At 43.6% G+C, this 13,794-nt stretch overlaps 1 protein-coding gene across 1 annotated transcript in view; it reads right to left on the reverse strand.

Annotated features, from left to right (window-relative positions):
• LOC122794241 (radial spoke head protein 6 homolog A-like) overlaps window positions 1-13,794 on the reverse strand; it is a 673,939-nt gene that overhangs the window by 555,019 nt on the left and 105,126 nt on the right. The window contains exon 3 of the mRNA XM_044062483.1: window positions 330-1,076. Coding sequence (XP_043918418.1) covers window positions 330-1,076 — 747 coding nt within the window. The remainder of the gene's footprint in view (window positions 1-329; window positions 1,077-13,794) is intronic.

Raw genomic sequence — 13,794 nt, forward strand, 5'->3', positions numbered from 1 at the left:
AGGAGCTGTATAATATACTACTTCTCACCTGCTGGATGGTGGTCATATAGTCGTATTGTATTCCCTGAATAGGGGAAGAGACTGTCTAGAAAGACATTTTAGCTTTTCTTTACTTTGCAGCACTCCAAAGATACTTGTTCCATTCCAAAAATGGCAGCGGGTAACAACACCTTGGCACTGTTTACCCGTATGCCATTGGCCTCTCTCTGTTTCATCTTCCAGGACTCTGATAACAAACTATGGGATGCAGAGACTCTGCTACAGTACGTTTGCAAGAAACAAAACTAACTATACTAGTTATAATTTCAGGATATTTCCAAAGTACTTACTTGAGGTAAAATATGTTGCACATGATGCACCCAATTTGAAAGACTTTCCACCAGGTCTAGGACAGGTATTCCTTCAAACTCAGGGTTTTCCTCATATGTTTCTCTTGCTGCTCCTTCCTCTCCTTCTTCTTCCTCCTCCTCTCCAAACTGGTAAAAGCCAAGAGGGCTTACTTGAGTTCCCGCAGAGATTCGTGCAATCTGTGCTCGTAAGTAATTTGCTTCATTTCCAGGAAAAGGGGGGTAACTGACAATTGGTGTATCCAAGTTTCCTGTAAAAAACTTTTTAATTTTCCTTGCTGCCACAATTTGCCCTGGTGTAACATGTGGCAATTTTACCCAAGGTTTTCCTGGTTCATTGCACACAAAGTAGGTGTACTTATTGGTGCCTGATCGCTTCTCTTCTTTTGGGATCACTGGTGGAGGTTTATATGTTGATTTGGGAGGTTCATCTTCAGCTTCCTCTTTTTCTTCTTCATCTTTTGCCTCATCTCCTTCTTTCTCTCCTTCTTCACCTTCTTCCTCTGCCTCAGATTCATCCTCTCCTTCTCGAAATTCCACCTCTGCCACAATGTAGTTGCTCTGAATACCAAGAAGTTTTCCCCAAAACCGACATTTTTGTAAGGGCTGGGTGTCAACCAATTGTTTCAAGGAAAGAAATATCCGAAACATTTCTTCTCGACTCAGGCCAATCCCAGCTTGTTCAAAAAAGAAAGCCAGTTCCATCACATTAGGAAGTGCAGAATCCAACTGTAAGATAGCCGAAAAGCACAAGACAGGTTAGGCAGATGAATAAGACACACACACACACACTACGTATTTATACATGTATTGTTAGATCAGTATGCTTATTTGCAAATGTATTTAAAAATTTCATTGAGAATTGTCTCACTGAACATTGTTTATTTGTTGGGGACAGGGTAGGGCAGGAACAGACTAAAACATGCAGTGTACTAAATTTACTTAACTGAAAGATACAAATTACATACAATTATACTCACCATAACAACAGATATTCAAATAGCAGTGTCACTGCTAAAGGAATTAAATAGATATGTGGTCATTTACTATACATGATCATTAGTCCTATGGCCTGAACTTTTTTTTTCAGCACTCATATGTCAATGGCTGCGTTAATGCAGTCTCAAACTGAAATTGTTACAGGGAGCCTGGCTGTAAAAGAAAGTGTATTGTGTGACCTGCTGTCTTTTTTCAGAGTCCCATAAAGATTCAAACAGAAATTATGTACCAAGAGATACTCTTGAGGAAGGCTAAGGAAACCATAAAAACCTAACATGAGATATATAAACAAATATATGCAAAGGTAGTGAAAAAAATACTAAATACCTACAATGTACTATTGTGTCATAAACTATAAACCATCACACTGCAGGTTAAACTTTGTATCCCTCTCTTCCTCTATACTGGATACACATTTTGTAATGTTTTGAAAATATATGAATGCCTGTACGAGTTGACGTCTTGCAAATATACAGATGCAAACATATTTTTAAGCTGCTGAGGTAGAGAGTTCTCGAAGCTACCCAGTCAAGGTCCCATTATAGTTGTCATAACAAAAAATGTTCCTGTTTTTACTGTGTTGCTATAAATTTTGTGAATGTGTGTGAGTTAGCAGTGCCCCGTTCTGTAGCAAACACCTAGAAAGCAAATTCTCCCTGTAGAACGGTTCACAAAACTGTACCCTTTAAAGCAGCAATACAATGCAAGTACCCTGAGCACCAAAAGCTTAGAGCAGCTAGTTGGGTGTCAAGTGACAATACCTACAGATTTAGTAGAATTCGGTATTGTGTAACCATTAAAGTTAGTAGAATTTAATACTGTTTATCATCATCTACCCCAATAAAGCACCCTTATTAGTCTGTGCCAACAAAGTACCCTTAATAGCCTTTAAATCCCAATACACCGCCCCTTGTTGCTCACCAATCAAAGTACTGGACAGGATGGATATGCAATTTCCTAACTTTTCTGTAGGCAGCTTTATGGATATAGGCATCTTGAGAGAATGTAACAATTTTCTCATGTTTACCAACAACTACTTAATCCTTGAAAAAGCAGACACAGTTTGCAAGAGATATACTTACACAATGACAAGACTAAAATTCCGCATACAAGCGCACATCAGATTGTTAAAACAACACACACATATCACTTACCTCGCATAGCACACAACACACACATAAACTTAAGTATGTTGAAGGATCTAGAAGCAATCTTCCTAAACAAAAAAAAAGATCACCTACAAAAGCTATCCTTCAGCAAGTCCTAAGGCACTCAGAAAAACAACACCTAACATTACACACACTGTCACTCACAGTGGAGCCCCAAACACTAAGCCCCTTAGGCATGCAAACACACTTCCAAGGACATCTGTTGTAGGGGACTCCATTGTAAGATATCCTGATACCCCTCTAACCAGGCTGAACAAGGAGAAGATAATGGTTAGTTGTTATCTGGAATCAGGATCTGCCAAATCACGCATGCACACAAGTCATTATGCCCCAGATATCAGTATAAATTCCATCATAGTCCATGTAGGTATAAATGACCTGAGACACACCTCCTTGGACTTTATGACTAGAGACATGGAGCTTTCAGACTGTGTGTGTGTCAGCATGGTATGAGCCTAGCAATAAGCAGCATATTACTATCACAGAGGATGATGCCACAATATGAAGAAAAAAATAACTGATTTCAACAACTAGATGTGTTTCTAGTGTCATTCTTAGCGGATCTGATATTTGTCAGCTTGGGAGGACATTGTTAACAGATCATGTTGCTGAGCCAAGGATAGTCTGCAGCTTTCCCCTTTAGACTTTTGAATGTTAGCTAAAACTTTATCAGGCCCATAGTGCCTATTTAGGCAATGTCAAACTGACAAACCTAGAGATATAGCAAAATCTACTCAACTGAACCTCATAATGTTATTGCTCAATGCCAGCAGCCTAATTAAAAAACTACACTCTCTCCAAGCTCTTCTCACACTCGAGAAGAGAAACATCTGTGCAGTTACCAAGACATTGTTTAAAGCATCAGAAAATACCCCAGTAGTGCAAAGTTTCACTGCATTCCACACATTTAGACCAGTAAGCTGCACAGACAAGGGCTAAAGGTGGAGGTGTCTGAATATACATCAATAACAAGCATACCTCTACGGTGGTCAAATCGGATGGTGTGTTAAACTTTCTCCATATGCAGATCACCATATATAAAATCGTGTACCATATCCTGTCCAGCTGTTGGTTACCCTCCATGTCCCAAGAAGCTCACACTGCAAACTCTGGAGACACTAACCATCCAACCTAACACTATACTAGGTGGAGACTAATTATTCCTCTATAGACTATGAATCCTACACAAATCTACACACACACACAGATTCATGGACTTTGTAAATACAAACACTCTTCACAAAATAATGTTTATGTCTACTCGTGGCTCCAACATACTCATACTCTTAAATATGGGAAAATGCTGCACTCCCCCAGTGTTGCTTCCTCCCTGGTGAGGTCCGACCACAAAGCTGTCTCCTTCAAATTCAAAATCAACTCCGTAATTCCATTACAGCCAGTGACAGGAACTATTCCAATACAAATTATCTTTTATTAAGTGATGGTTTGCCAAAATTCAATGCCCTTATAAACGTCGAGAATGCAGCAGCCTATGCAGAATCGCTCTCAGGAACATAGATGCCCAGGACTAGCCCCAGAAACAAATCACCTTGGTAGTAACCCAGATTAAACAGAATATACAAGAAAAGGAAAAAAAGTCTGGTAAAAATCAGGAAGGACAGTACCCATAAAGATAAAAACTCTCTCATCAAACTAAATAGGCTACTCTGAGGGCTAATTAGGTTTAGCAAAGCCAACTTTGAGATTAAGATAACAAAATTTTCTTCAGCTATGTCAGAAAAAAAGGGCAGCACAGAGCAATGTGCTGAACTGGTGGTTAATGGTGCCAAATTCACTGTGACAGGTGATGTAGCAAACCTGATAGTGGGCAAATTCAGTTCCAACTTTAGCCCTTCTCACTCCCAACCATTCCCCCAAAAATACCCTCAAACATAACCCCTCCAGTTATAATTAAGGAGAATGTAGTCACTGAGCTTGCTAAAGCCAAGAACACAGCCTCACTGGGCCCCAATAACATCCCAAAATGCCTCCTGAATAGTCTAAAATAAGAAGTTATGTACCTACCATAACGTTCCATGTTAGTTGTCTTCTTCTCGCCTTCTTTCTTGCTGGATGGGTTCGGAGCCGATCCTCGGCTCCGACTCGGCCAATACTAAAGCTCGAGAGCTAATTCCACTGGCTCGAGGCTCCCCAATATCCCACAATGCTAGGTGGTAAGTACTCAGATCTCGTTTGATAGCTATACCAAGCAATCCTAGTCTCCATAGAATGGAGTAGGGAAACCCACCTCAAAACAATCTGAGTAAAAAGTATCGCAGACCTCAGAAAGGATAAAAGAGGTGGAAGAACGTGTGGGAATGACGACTTCCAGAGGAAGAACACAAACTGAATTCCTGTCGGTCTGTCCAGGCTTGGGGGAAGGAGGGTGGGATGCAAGAAAGAAGGCGAGAAGAAGACAACTAACATGGAACGTTATGGTAGGTACATAACTACTTACTGTTAAGTTGTCAATCTCGCCTTCATTCTTGCTGGATGGGACCGCGTCCCTAGCACCTTATCCCGGGTGGCCTTTCGGAACAGACTCTTGAGAACAGTGGAACCAAAATTGGCACGGATTCTGGAAACCATGTCCAATTTGTAATGTGAAATGAATGTATGAGGAGAAGCCCAGGTGGCTGCTGCACAAATGGAATCTATTAGCAGCCTATCCTGAAAAGCTACGGATGTAGCTAATGCCCTAGTTGAATGAGCTCTAGGTCTTGAGGGTAGTTTTTGATGTCTGATCTCATAGATGAAGGTAATTGTAGAGGTGAGCCATCTAGAGAGGGATACTTCAGTAACTGGAAGGCCCAATTTCCCTTCCGCATATGACAGAAACAATTGATTAGATTTCCTGAATTGTTTAGTCCTGTCTAAATAATATCTAAGTTGGCGATGAACATCCAAAAAATGTAGCTTTTGTTCCGACCTGTTTGAATAGTTAGGGAAAAAGACGGGGAGATCAATAATTTGGTTTAGGTATATTTGAGAGGAAACTTTAGGCAAAAAGGATGGATTAGTACGGAGGGATACCCTGTCTTTGTGAAACACTAAGTAAGGAGAACGACTGCACAGAGCATGGAGTTCAGATACCCTTCTCGCTGAAGTTATAGCTACCAGAAAAAGTGTCTTCCAAGAAAGCAACTTCAGAGAACTTGAAGCCGCCGGTTCGAAGGGGGGAAGGATTAAAGATGCCAGAACCAAGTTCAAATCCCATTGAGGCGGGGATCTTTGATTGGAGGTTTGAGAAGAAATACGCCCCTTAAAAAGGCTTTACAGAGTTTGTGAGCCATGATGCTAGACTCCGAGACACCAATATGAAAATTAGATATGGCAGCCAATTGAACTCTAATGGTAGATGCAGATGATCCTAAATGAAAGAGTTCTGCTAGAAAATTTAGAATAGACTGGATAGGTGCTGTAAAGGGATCTATGTTTTTTGACGTTGCCCAAAAGGAGAAGCGTTTCCATTTGCTACTATAAATCTTCCGGGTAGAAGATTTATGAGAGGCTATCAAGATATCTCGGACCGAGTGAGATATTGAGGGAAGCCTGGCTAAGGTTGGAATCGGAGAAACCACACTGTGAGGTTTAGAGAGGGCAGAGATTGGTGCAGCTGACCCGATTGGTGGGTTATCAGATCTGGTACTGGGTCCAGATGCCAAGGCTGCTCCAAAAGGTAACGACGAAGAAAGGGGAACCATATCTGTCGAGGCCAGTAAGGGGCAATGAGGATCATTGTCACTCTCAAGGCGATGGCTTTCTGAATTAGTTGAGATATCAGTGGAAAGGGGGGAAAGGCATATAGAAGTCCCCGGGGCCAATCGTGGACTAGAGCGTCTCTGGTGGGATGGCCTGGTAATGGGAAGAGAGTGAAGAAGTCGTGACACTTGCTGTTTTGGGGAATAGCAAAAAGATCACAGCAAGGCTGGCCCCATTTTAGGAATACTTCTTCTAGAACTGATTTCTTTAGAGACCACTCGTGGGGGATGAGAATTGCCCTGCTCAATTTGTCTGCAATAACATTGGATTTCCCGGGAATGTACGTTGCTATCAGAAAACGCTGAGAAGAGATCGCCCATTGCCAAAGTCTGAGTGCCTCTCGACATAAAGGGTATGATCTGGTTCCGCCTTGTTTGTTGATGTACCACACTACGGACATGTTGTCCGTTTGAATTGCAATAGTCCCAGTGGGAAGAGAGTCGTGAAGGGCTTGCAACGCTAAAAGCACTGCTCTCATCTCTAAGACGTTTATGTGCAAGTGGCACTCGAAAGGTTGCCACGTGCCTTGGACTGTCCTGCCCTGATAATGCCCCCCCCACCCGATCAGGGAGGCGTCTGTTGTCAACGTGGCGACTGGGAGGGGAAGAGTGAAGGGTCTTCCTCAGAGAAGTTGATGTGATGTGATCCACCAAGACAGTTGATTCTTGCATGATTGAGTTATCAATATGGTATGGGACATCGGGAGCTGTTGAAAGGACCACTGAGTAAACAGTATCCATTGGAGGATCCTCATGTGAAAGCGAGCTAAGGGAAGAAGGGCAATAGCTGCTGCCATGAGTCCTAACACCTTCAAAACTAGTCTGGCTTTGACTTTGTTGCATTGCAAGAGAAGGGAAACTTGGTTCCGAATGTCTGACACTCTCTGCTCTGTGAGTCTGGCTGAACGACTGAGTGTGTCTAAGGTGGCGCCTATAAAGGTAATAAATTGACAAGGCGACAAGGCAGATTTTTCGAAATTTATCGAAATGCCTAGAGCTTGGCAAGATTGGATGGTGAAGTCCCTAGATAGAAGAAGCTGATGTCTGGTGGTGGTGGTAAGGAGCCAGTAGTCTAAATATGGAAACACCTGGAATCCTTGACGTCTCAAGTGAGCCGTGACCACTGCCATGCATTTGGTGAACACACGGGGGGCTGTAGTGAGACCAAAGGGCAGAGCCCTGAACTGGTAGTGACTGGCTCCCAGCCTGAAGCGGAGATATCTCCTGGAGCGTCTGTTCATCTTGATGTGGCAGTACGCGTCCTGAAGATCTACCGAGCACATCCAATTGTCCTGACCCAAGAAGGGTAGAATGGACTGTAGCGTGACCATCCAGAATTTTGTTTTCCTGACATACTTGTTTAAGTAGCTGAGATCCAGTATGGGGTCTCCAGTCCCCTGTTTTTTTTGGGACCAAAAAGAATTTGGAGTAGATTCCGGATCCTTGCTGGTCTGCCGGGACTGATTGGATAGCTCTTTTTGATAGCAGCTTTGAAATTTCTAATGCTGCTTGTTCCCTTAGACCGGGTGGAACGTCTGGAAGGGATCTTTTGGGTTGGGTTGGGATGTGAATAAAGGGAATTTTGTAACCCTCGGATATGATCGACTCTACCCATTTGTCTTGAGTAAGGGAAAGCCAGGCTTTTGGGTACAGGGATAACCTTCCCCCGACTGCCTCCGAAGGTGGACAGCCAGGCAGCCCCTCAGGGATGCTGAAAGGGTTTGTCAGAGAACATTTCTCTGCTACCCTGGTTTTGCGGACCTCCTCTGCCTCTAGGGCGGTGTCTATTATTATTCCCCCCTCTGCCTCTAGAGGGGAATCGGCCTTGTGCATCAGATGAGACTCCCTGGGATTGTTTGCGGAACCACATCTTTCCTCCCCTCTGACCTTTGGGATAGGGTCTAGAAGGGGTAGAAAAACGGACTCCTACAGCAGAGAGAGTCTTACCTTCTACCTCGCACCTGGTCAATGTATCCTTCACCTGTGGACCAAACAAGGATGATCCATCAAAGGGAGAATTGGTGAAGGATGCCTTGAAAGGGTCCGCAAAGTTACATAGCCGCATCCAGGCGTGACGTCGTAAGGCAACACCTGTGCCTGCGGCTCAACTCGCCCCATCTGCTGCATATGAGACCAGCCGCATGGAGGAGTTAATGATGGAATTCAGGGTTGCCAACTGGGAGTTCATTGTGTCTTTGAACCCCTCAGCTGTAGGATCCTTTATCAGTTCACCCATATCCTTGAGTAAATCTCTCTGGAGACGAGTGAAGTGGCATAAGTAATTCAGCGAACGCATTGAAAAGGTCGCTGATGAGAACATCCGCTTGCCATACCTGTCCATGGTCCTAGATTCCTTATTAGGAGGATGGACAGGAACCGAAGGATCAGCTAACTCCTTCTTAGTGGCCGCAGCCACCACCATGGCATCAACAGGGACACCTTTGGATAAAAAATCTTTATCTCTAGGGGCAGTAATAAATTTAGATGGTCTCCTCGGGTGGGTTCCACTGAATCAGGAGCCGTCCAAGCCTTCCTTGCCACCACTTCCATAAGGGGTCAAAGGGAGGGACACCCAGGAGGTAGAAGGGCGAGAGCCAAATGCCTCAAGATACACTGACTCATCCTCCGAAGAGTTAAGGGCTGGCCAGTTCCCCCTCTGTTTCAGGATCTCAAGGATGTCAGCAAAGGAGACATCCTCAGAGGGGGATCGAGGGGAACCTTCGGATTCCTCTAAGTCAGTGTCAGAGGTGATAGACTCAGGGGAGTCAATGTGCTTCCTCTTGCACTGCCTCTTCCTTGGGGGATCTCCTGCCGGGTCAGGAGAGGCCTCGGAAGAGGAGGAAATTCCCAATGGGGAAACTTGAGGAGTTGGCTCTCTGCGGTCTAAGACAAGGGGGTGAGTAGAAATCACCGCAGGCACTGTAGATGGGGGGGCTGAAGGAGCCGACTGTGGGGCAGAACCTGGTTCTAGCACGCTCTGCATGACCTCGAAGACACCCCTGTCAGGCAAGGCCAGAGGTCCCCGCTCCGAAGAGACAAGGACCTCCCCCGGCACCGACAGGGACGGCTCCGAAGCCGATGGAGCCGATCTCACCAGCGCCGAAGCCCCGAGAGGGAGAGCGGGGTCAGACAAGGGTCCGATGCCACTTGCCCCCTCGGAGCCAATGAGGGAAGCCCGGTGCCAAGATCCCTCCAAGGAGGAGATCGGAGCAGACGACGGAGCTGAAAGGGAAGGTATCGGATCCGACGCACCGACAGTCATGGCTCCGACAAGCCCTGGCTCCGAACTCAAAGGAGTCAGAGGAGGAATGTATTGGGGAACGGAAGTAGCCACTAACTGGTGAGTCGGGCTATGCAGCATTTGGGCCAGTGCCTCGGACTTGAGAAGTCTACTCACTACCCTTTGCAAATCATGGTCAGATAACCTGGACGACCGTGAGGAATGAGTTTTATGGCTCCGTTCAGAAAGAAGAGGGGATCCTGGCGCCGAATGCACGGAGCCGATAGAGGGGGATCTGGACCTCTTCCTAGACTGTGGCTCCGATAAGAGTATCGGAGCCAACGGAGCCGACTTAACCTTTCCAGCAGTCGACTCTGTAACCGGAGCCGACTGTTTGGAAGTTTTGGAAGGCTTCCCCGACACAGACTGAGTCGGGGGGCCTTCAGGCTTTAATAAGCCCCGCAAGATTAATTTATTCTTGCGTTCCTGCAGGACTCTAGGGCTAAAACCATGACAAACAGCACAAGAGTCCTGCAGGTGCAAAGGCCCCAGGCAATACACACAAGAAGCATGACCGTCTGTCAGAGACATTTTCTGAGAGCACGAGTCACACTTCTTGAAGCCTGAGACCTTGTCTTTTGACATTGTAAAAAGGAGTGCCTGACAACAACACAAACACACTACAGACACACCCTTTACTGAAGAAATTATTAAGGCTAACACAAGCCACAAACACACACACACACACACAAACAAGCCCTTAACAGAAAAACAACTAATTTAGTCACTAAAGGACTGGGGGAAGTGAGGGGCTGAAGGCCTACAAGATAAGGGAAGAAAGGGAATATAGACCCGAAAAACAGGGGTCGATTAATCTAAATACTTAATTAAACTAAAAGGTTATGTTGTATGAAACAAAAAAGGGGATTAAGAAGTACCTAATATGGTAAAACTCACCTGCCTGAGCCGGTAGAAAAGCACCTCGTCAGCTATAGCGGCAAACGAGATCTGGGTAGTTACCGCCTAGCATTGTGGGATATAGGGGAGCCTTGAGCCGGTGGAATTAGCTCTCGAGCTTTAGTATTGGCTGAGTCAGAGCCGAGGATCGGCTCCGAACCCATCCAGCAAGAATGAAGGCGAGATTGACAACTTAACATTATGAGTTAAAACAGGCTTTATGCCATATGAATGGAAGACAGCAATGGTCTTTCCCCTTCATAAGGCAGGACCTTCAGCATATCCTGAAAACTACAGTCCCATTAGTTTGACTTGGCTAATTTGCAAAGTCATGGAAAGAATTATCACTGAAATTATCAACAAGGACCTCCAGACATTGGATCCATCCAAGTTTGGCTTTGTCAAAGGAAGGTCATGCTTAATGAATCTGGTGGACTTCTTTGAAAAGGTCACTAAGGCAGTGGGTGAGGAGAAAACTGTGCATATTGCCTACCTAGATTTATAACTTGCTGCATAGCTAGCTGGCTCACTTAAAGGACCCAGGAGGTTAGAATCAGCGAGGCCACCTCCACAAAGAGAATAGTCACCAGTGGAATCCCCGATAGCTCTGTGCTGGGCCCACTCCTCTTTGTCAACTATTTCCTCAGATGTCAAAGCCAATGTCAAAGGCCTCTTGCTAAGTTCTCAGATGACTGCAAACTAGGAGTAGTCATTGATTCTTCACAAGATGAGAAGGACTAACACAGACAAACACATGGTGCCATGTTTTAAAACTAAATACCAAGAAATGAGTTATAATACCTTTTGAGAAGTCAGCCACCCTGGGTAAAAAATGATTCATTAGTCAGGGATCTAGGAACTCATGTAGATAGTAACCTAGTCTTTAACCAATATGTGTCCAAGGTAGTAAGAAATTCCTTGTATATTGCTAAACTTATAAGCAAGGGCATGGCATCTAAGTCCAGACAGGTCATCATACCACTGTACCCATCCCTCATCATAGTTTAATGCCCCCTTTGGTATGTACCTAACCATATATGTGCATCAACTGGAACATCCACAAAGGTTCCTTACAAAAAGAATATCGAGAGTAAATACAATGTTCTATGCTGATCACCTCAAAGTCCTGTGTCTTCACTAGGTATCACAGAGACTTCAAAATTAATAGACTAACAGGTTTTGCATAAACATGCAATCTAGGACACAGCAGTAACACCAACAAATGCCTAAAATAAGCAAAAAAAATGACCAGAGTCTCAGTAACAAGCACATGGGATGCAGGTAAGTAATATCACCTGGAGGGAACCTAAGAAAGCATACTTTCAGTTCAATCATCTGGAAAAGAAAATGTACCACTCATACATTATGAAATAGCCATTCCTGCTTATGTATGCTACTCTAGAGTAATGGCAATCTGTCAGTGTTTAGTATACAGGGGAACAGTAATGCATTTCTCTCTATCCCTCTTTTTTTGTTTGTTTGTTTTACCCTAACATTAGTGACCAGTGATTATAACATTAAAGTTGTGGGTTTCTTGTCCATATGGACCAATTACCTTTTGTGAGACAACATGCACACAATTAGTGATATGGCCTGTGTCTCACAATCACAGTCTAACAGGGCCTGGGTTCAAGACTGACCTCCATTAACAGTCATATGAAGTTCTGCATGTTGCTGTAATGTTTGGGAACATATCTGCTTAATGATAATCCATGGAATAAACCTTAATGCCAAGAAATATATAACTGTATTATTAAGCAAGAATGACTCCATTTGTGACCATCACACTGACAATACCTCGCTGAAAATTGAGCCCATAGTTATTGAGCCTTTGACGACAATGAGTTGTTGTTTGATCATCCCATATCCATTATTGTAAGAAGTTCTTTTACATTGCACTGTTTATATCTAAAAGGATGGTGTTAATACCCAAGGATATAATTGTTTTGCTGTACTCAGTATTCATTAGACAGATCATTGAGTATAATGCCCCTTTTGGTATGTGCCTATCCAAACACTTACCCAAAACTGGAATGACCATAACATTTTCTTGCTAAAAAAAAAAAATCAAGGGTCTAAATAATAAAAATTATGTAGTCTGTCTCAAAGCCTGTCTGGCTTCTCAGTAGCATACATGTTATTGAGAGGTGACCATAGAAGTGGAGTGATTACAAACTTTACTTTGCCGAAGGTTGGGCGTCGAGCTGGCACCTCGGCACCCAAAAAAAATAATCTACTGCCAATCATTAGCGGACCGGAGTTCCGCTGTGGCGACCCCTAACTGGGAAAAGCCAAAAGAAAAACAACAATAAACTTTACTTCTCATACTGAAAACATTGCTACAGTGTAGTCATTTAAGGAATACCTATAGCTTAATAACAGGCTCAGTCAGAGATTAGTTCTGATTTGACATATTTTGAGTTTTTGTGATTTTGGGGATGGGGCTATTCCAGAGCTCAGCATGAACACTGAAAATAAAGAATAGCCATTGTGGTTCTTCCATCTAGTGGCTTTGGCTAGCTGTTATGATTCTGACCTAAGGGTATGCATATGGGGATGTACCGCCATATGACTGACTGAAGCATTTGCTGCAGAGAGAATACAATTTGCCATGTTTATCTGAGTAAGAAGAGAGAGAATGTGCACATTACTCTTTTGTGTTCTACTCGATGTTCCCCTTTTATTGTAGCTTTGCTCAAGTCTAATAAAGTAGGTTATGATGAAGGTTGGTCAAAATGAGGCTGGCATACAAAAGGCTAGCTAGCAGGAGTAACAGGCAGTAGTAATATATACATGATTTGTTAAATACACTTTTTACTCTTTAAAACAATCCAAGCTTTTTGTAAAATTTCTTTGCAACTTTGTTGATATATAGACCAAACCTAGGAGCGTGAATAATAACAGGAAGAGGGTACATGTTCATTTCTTCTAGCCCAATTCCATCAGTTAAGTTCTGCAGCATTTTGTTGAACTGTGATCTTACATTATCACTGGTCAGTCTACATCAGCCATTGGGAATGACAACTATCAGGCAGATCTGATCTGACAACCAATCATGTCACCGAGCGCGAGACCTCCCACCATGCAACTGACCTCAGAATTTCCTCTGATCTCTTTTGCCACTTCAGTTATCAAGATCATCAAACCAGTGCTCAGATACATGTCAAAAGTTTTGCTCATATTTGTTTCCTATTTCTTATTTTCTCCTTTTCCTTGTGAAATTTTAGTAGGTTTACTTGAAAAAAATAACTTTCTTTCTTCCTGCTCCCCCGACCCAGCAGATAGGCCTAGTTACTTCTGTTAGCATCCATCTGTATTACTGTCTCTTTTCAATACTTGGA

This window comes from Protopterus annectens, chromosome 1.part0, assembly GCF_019279795.1.
Source record: "Protopterus annectens isolate FY-2018-M chromosome 1.part0, PAN1.0, whole genome shotgun sequence".
Lineage (NCBI taxonomy): Eukaryota > Metazoa > Chordata > Ceratodontiformes > Protopteridae > Protopterus > Protopterus annectens.